The sequence below is a fragment of the Loa loa genome (assembly GCF_000183805.2).
Source record: "Loa loa unplaced genomic scaffold supercont3.19, whole genome shotgun sequence".
NCBI lineage: Eukaryota > Metazoa > Nematoda > Chromadorea > Rhabditida > Onchocercidae > Loa > Loa loa.
The window spans coordinates 89,346-94,419 of NW_018108199.1; the positions used below are offsets into that span (position 1 = coordinate 89,346).

Consider the following 5,074-nt stretch of genomic DNA (forward strand, 5'->3'; position numbering starts at 1 on the left):
TAAGTAGTATAGAGTAATCTAGTGGATAATATAATCTAAGTAATATAGAGTAATCTAGTGGATAATATAAACTAATCTAAGTAATATAGAGTAATCTAGTGGATAATATAATCTAAGTAATATAGAGTAATCTAGTGGATAATATAAACTAATCTAAGTAGTATAGAGTAATCTAGTGGATAATATAATCTAAGTAATATAGAGTAATCTAGTGGATAATATAATCTAAGTAGTATAATCTAGTGGATAATTTAATTGACTGAACGAAACGAAAGTGGCATTTTTAAACAGTTAATAAAAATGATGCAAGAGAAAGACTCGACGAAGTGATGGATAAGACTGAAAGATTACCTAAATGATGCAATCCCACCCATTATCTAATTTTTTTTTTTTATCCCCGCGATATCATTTATTGAATGTTCTATTGGACCACCTGATATGAATGAAGCGTTTACAGTTCTGAATGTAAAACATTAGATGCAATAGCTGAAACTCAGGAAATATTAAGTGAAAAATACGGGAGAATTTATTTTAAAGGAGGAATGTAAGCAATGTTGTCATTAGTTTCTCAATGGTATCCAGGAGATAAGCCTTGAAGGACTTAAAATAGAATTGAATCCAATGGGAATAATCTCTCAAAATAAAAGGAATAAAATTTATGAAAAAGTGTAATAAGTATATGAACTATTTCAATCTTATTTAACCTTAACAAATTTTACTTACAATCACTTCTAAAAGTATTTTTAAATGAACATTTTTATTTAGAAAATGGTATTAAAAATCTCTGATTCTGGTCAATTATCATCTTCCAGTATGCTATGGTCTGAACCACCTCTAAATATCACAATGTCTTTCACTTTCTTCAACATCTCTAACAGCCAACAGGTTCTAAATCTTTTCTAATAAATCTTCCACCCACTCAATCAAACAATACTTTGGGTAATTCCAAAATGATTAATTAACCTCAGACACCACTTGACCTCAAATCAAAGTTATTGCTGTGTTTCAAGCATGAAATAATCGTGTATGTGTGTGTGTGTGTCTGTGCGTGTGAGTAAATTAATACGGGATGAATCAATGTAAGCGTGGAGGTGCGTGGGTGTAGGAACGTACGAAGTGAGCTAATGTGGGCGTGGAGATGCGTGGGTGTATTGGAGTATGACTACGCAAAATACAAATTATGTCCTCCTTAGATAAAAAAACTGTACTTCTTAAGACAAAAGATGCAATTAGCAACCTACAGGGCTATCTGACGTCCTCCTCCCCTCCCCCACATTTAATCTTTACGTTGAAAATAAATGACACATATTTTTGAATTTCTTATAATCTTTTTATCAAATTGCAGATGCAATATTATGCAGCAAAACCAAATGTTACCGAAAAAGGACCCTTTTCTTTTCGGTACTATCTTACTACCTTAATTTCCCAATTCTTTACTAGTCGAATACAATTTAAGTTGATTAATTGAATAGAATGAGACAATTTCCTCCATGATGCATGTTAGTCTTTGTTTGTATGGTCTTTGACAACATCAACTGCGGTGTCTTTATTCAGGATTCTGTCATTCAGTTCGAATTCGTTTTAAATGCTGATATCATAAGTTATGAATCTTTCAGGATGGCAGAGAGAAAGAAGGATTTGAAATTCAGCAAGGATGGCAATACCGTTTATTACAAAAGTTACAAACAGTATTTCTATGATCCCGACATATCATGTGCTACATGCCGTAACAATCCGGAATTGATACTTCCAAATGTCGTGGCACTGGTATCATTTCCTTCTGATTTATCAATTCCATTTTTCATCGTTTTCATGCGATAACACTGCTCCAAAACTTTCCTCATAACTTCTTTTTCAAGATTATGGTAGTTGAATCCAAATTAATTATGAATTAACCTCAGATCTAAAGTTGTTATTATTCTTCAGGAATTGCTGAAATTCTGAAAAAACCTAAAAAGTTTTCGAAACATGGATAAATCCACAAGTTTTCTTTCTTCGTGCTTAGATAACTTTGGTGACAAATAATACTTTCGATTTCGGATTTTTTATTTGTTGAAAATGAATATTTCAGGGAGCGGTAGCAACAATGATGCAAGAGAAAGAATGCGGTCCGACCTGTCGCCTAATAATTGATGTCGGGCTGTTACTTATGGGCGAGTATCCTTTTCGGTGAATGTATTCATTACATTTCCTACAGCGACATCAGACTTATATTAATTTTTGCTTCTAAGAGAAAAACTGTTAGGTGGTATGTTGCTTCAATCTTCCTAAAAGTGAATCCATTAAATTAAACCTGAATTCAGAAGGTTGAGGCCATTGAATGTTACATTCTACGGATACAACGATCCATTGCTTTCGCTTGCAAATTCACCCATTTTCAAATTTCTTGGCGATAAATTTAACAACGGTAAACCGGTTATCCCGCTCAAAATCCCACACTTACCAAATTTGGCTTTGTTTTACAGAGTATGCTTCGCTCCTTCATATTTCAAGTAAAGAATATATGTTCGCTTCGATATCTATTTTATCTTTTATGTGCTAAATTTAAAAGTCCAAATAATTGAACAGTCGAACAGTCAAATATTTCAATTTTAAAATGACTAGTTTTCTTAGTTTTGTTTTGAAGAAACACTAAGGTGTCTTCCTTCACTTGAAATGAAGAAAATTTCCTTCAATTCAGTCAATTTATTTTTCTTCTGATTGTGCCCTGCTCTACGAATTTTTGCAACGGAAATTCATATTTCAGCTTAACAATTCTAATGATGAAGATTATATTATTGAAACGGGTAAAAAAGATATTGATTCAATTGGAATGATTCGAACCTGGGCTGGATTCAACCTTTTGCCGTTATCTTGGTGGCAAACAATGCAAGCGCGAATGATCAATGGAACTGGTTCCTCCCTTTACATAGATTTTTCGAAGTTTTATCTTCAATTCAAGACTACCAAATTCTTCAAATTTGTGGAATGTACCTGAAAATTGCAAATTTATAAAATATAGAGAGGAAGGTTGAAATTGGTTTTCTTAAAATATCAGAAAAAGAAAAGTTTAATTTGTTTGATTTGAACTTTCAGTGAAGTTAGCAAATCCATTTTCCTGGAGAATTTATACATGCTAATCGAATTTCCTTACACGAGGGATGCTTATTGCAGTAAAACACTTTCAGATTTCAGATACCGGAAGTTTTGCACCGTTACATTTGACGTCCAACAATATTCTCCCTTTCTTCAGTTCATTTTTGTGTCGGTGCGACCTTGATCACCATTACTTTCTTTGATTTTCTACAAATAATTTTGTAAAACTTTAAGTTATGCTAATTTGCACAAAGCTTACAATTCAATTCATTTCTGAGTTTCGTACTATTTTTCAGATCATTTACAGCAGTATTTTCTAAGCATTCAACCTATAAGGGAATGAAAAGTGTAGAATTTGTGGTTTCACAAGAAGAATTTGATACTATCGATAATAATTATATCGGTTTCCGATATCGTAATCTCGAGAAAATCAAGTATTTTCCGGAATGGAGTCCGTGCTCAAAGTAGGAAGCATTTCGTATTTCTAATTCATTAGGTTTCGAAGTTAATGGTTTGCAATGAAAATTTTAAATAAGTGAATTTAAAAGTATTGTAAAAGGTTCATAATTGTGCGAGACTATGCCATTCAATTATTCAGTAAGGAAACCAGACATTATTGGTTTCGAAATTATCATTTGCTTCATTTCCAGTATTCCATTTTCCACTAATTCAACACTCAACTCAGTACTTAATTACTACCCATTGCGTCATCATGTCAAATTTTGGATAATTTTTAAAAACAAAAGTGATAGGCTTCACTAATTTTAGGATGACAAGAAGCAATAACTTTACTTCTTGTTCAAGTACAAGCATCAATTGCTTGTTGAAGGAAAACTTGTGTCATGAGTGTTGCGAAGGGAGCTACGTAAATGGAACTTACCTGTTACCTCCGGGAATGTTTCCGCTTGTATGTTTCCCAGGTATGCTACTCCCTATCTTTAAAATCGATCGTTCCAGTATACCTAACACTACCTACCTTTCCATCCAACTTTTACTTTGTTCAACTCTGTTGAACTCTTACTTTTACTTCTCGAAATCATCCATTTTTTTTACTGCTTTTACCACTTTTTTCTTAATCTTCCAATTTTTGAGCTCTTTATCGGTTCATTTTCAACGTCTTCTCAATATATACCCTTTCTTGCATGAAAATGTTCAGTTCAGTATCTTTTAAATCCAATCGGAAATTCAAGCATATTTAAAATTTAATAACGAATTAGACTTGTTTTCGGCCGTAATTCAAAGTTTTGCTTTCGAAATCTTGAAAATGTAAATTATCCTTGGTATAAATCATTCCAAATGCAGCTAAAATACATACACGAGTTGCTACTTCAGGCAAAAATGAAACATTACCAGTGTCAGTCATCATATCACCACCTTATTTTTCTTATTCTCCGAAAGAAGTCACTGATTCGGTAATTGGTTTTCCACGATTGGATATTAAACCATCAGCATTTACGTTTGTCAGAGAACCGGTAATTATAAGACTTTCTTTGGTTTTAATGTTTTGCAAATCATAATAATTACATTAGCATCACGAATAGTCAATACTACTCTTTTAAAGAAATGATATCTGTAAAATTGGTGCAAATTTGTATTTTAACATTCTCTGCAGTTAACGGGATTATTGATGCAAATTGATATCCAACTGATGGTGTCATTTCCTATGTTTCGAACGAATGAATCAACGTAAGTTCAAAATAATATTTGAAAAATAATTTATTTACCAGTTATAATTTAAACAATTGAAGTTTGAATATTTGACAAATTTTCTGAATTAATTTCAAAATTTCGATGACAGAACAGTAGTGGAAATATTCTTTGAATGATAAAATTTAAAATCTTCGAAAATTACAAATATCAATACTTCTTCCTAGAATTGCAACTCGATTGCCGAACTTGATGACACCGATGATGTTGATTCGAGTGCACGGTGAACTTTCTGATGATCTATTCCAAATGCTGTTTATTGGTATAATGTTGATTCCAAAAATGTGTTGGA

General features: G+C 32.3%; 1 protein-coding gene across 1 annotated transcript; it reads left to right on the top strand.

Annotated features, from left to right (window-relative positions):
• Positions 1-1,345: 1,345 nt before the first annotated feature.
• Positions 1,346-4,765, top strand: LOAG_12494 (hypothetical protein; the record flags this gene model as incomplete). Its single annotated transcript, XM_003148007.1, has 10 exons — positions 1,346-1,401; positions 1,617-1,767; positions 2,072-2,169; positions 2,304-2,466; positions 2,747-2,894; positions 3,175-3,247; positions 3,372-3,539; positions 3,844-3,995; positions 4,408-4,547; positions 4,688-4,765. 10 exons carry the CDS (start codon positions 1,346-1,348, stop codon positions 4,763-4,765), a joined length of 1,227 nt encoding a protein of 408 aa, XP_003148055.1.
• Between the last annotated feature and the right edge of the window lie 309 nt (positions 4,766-5,074).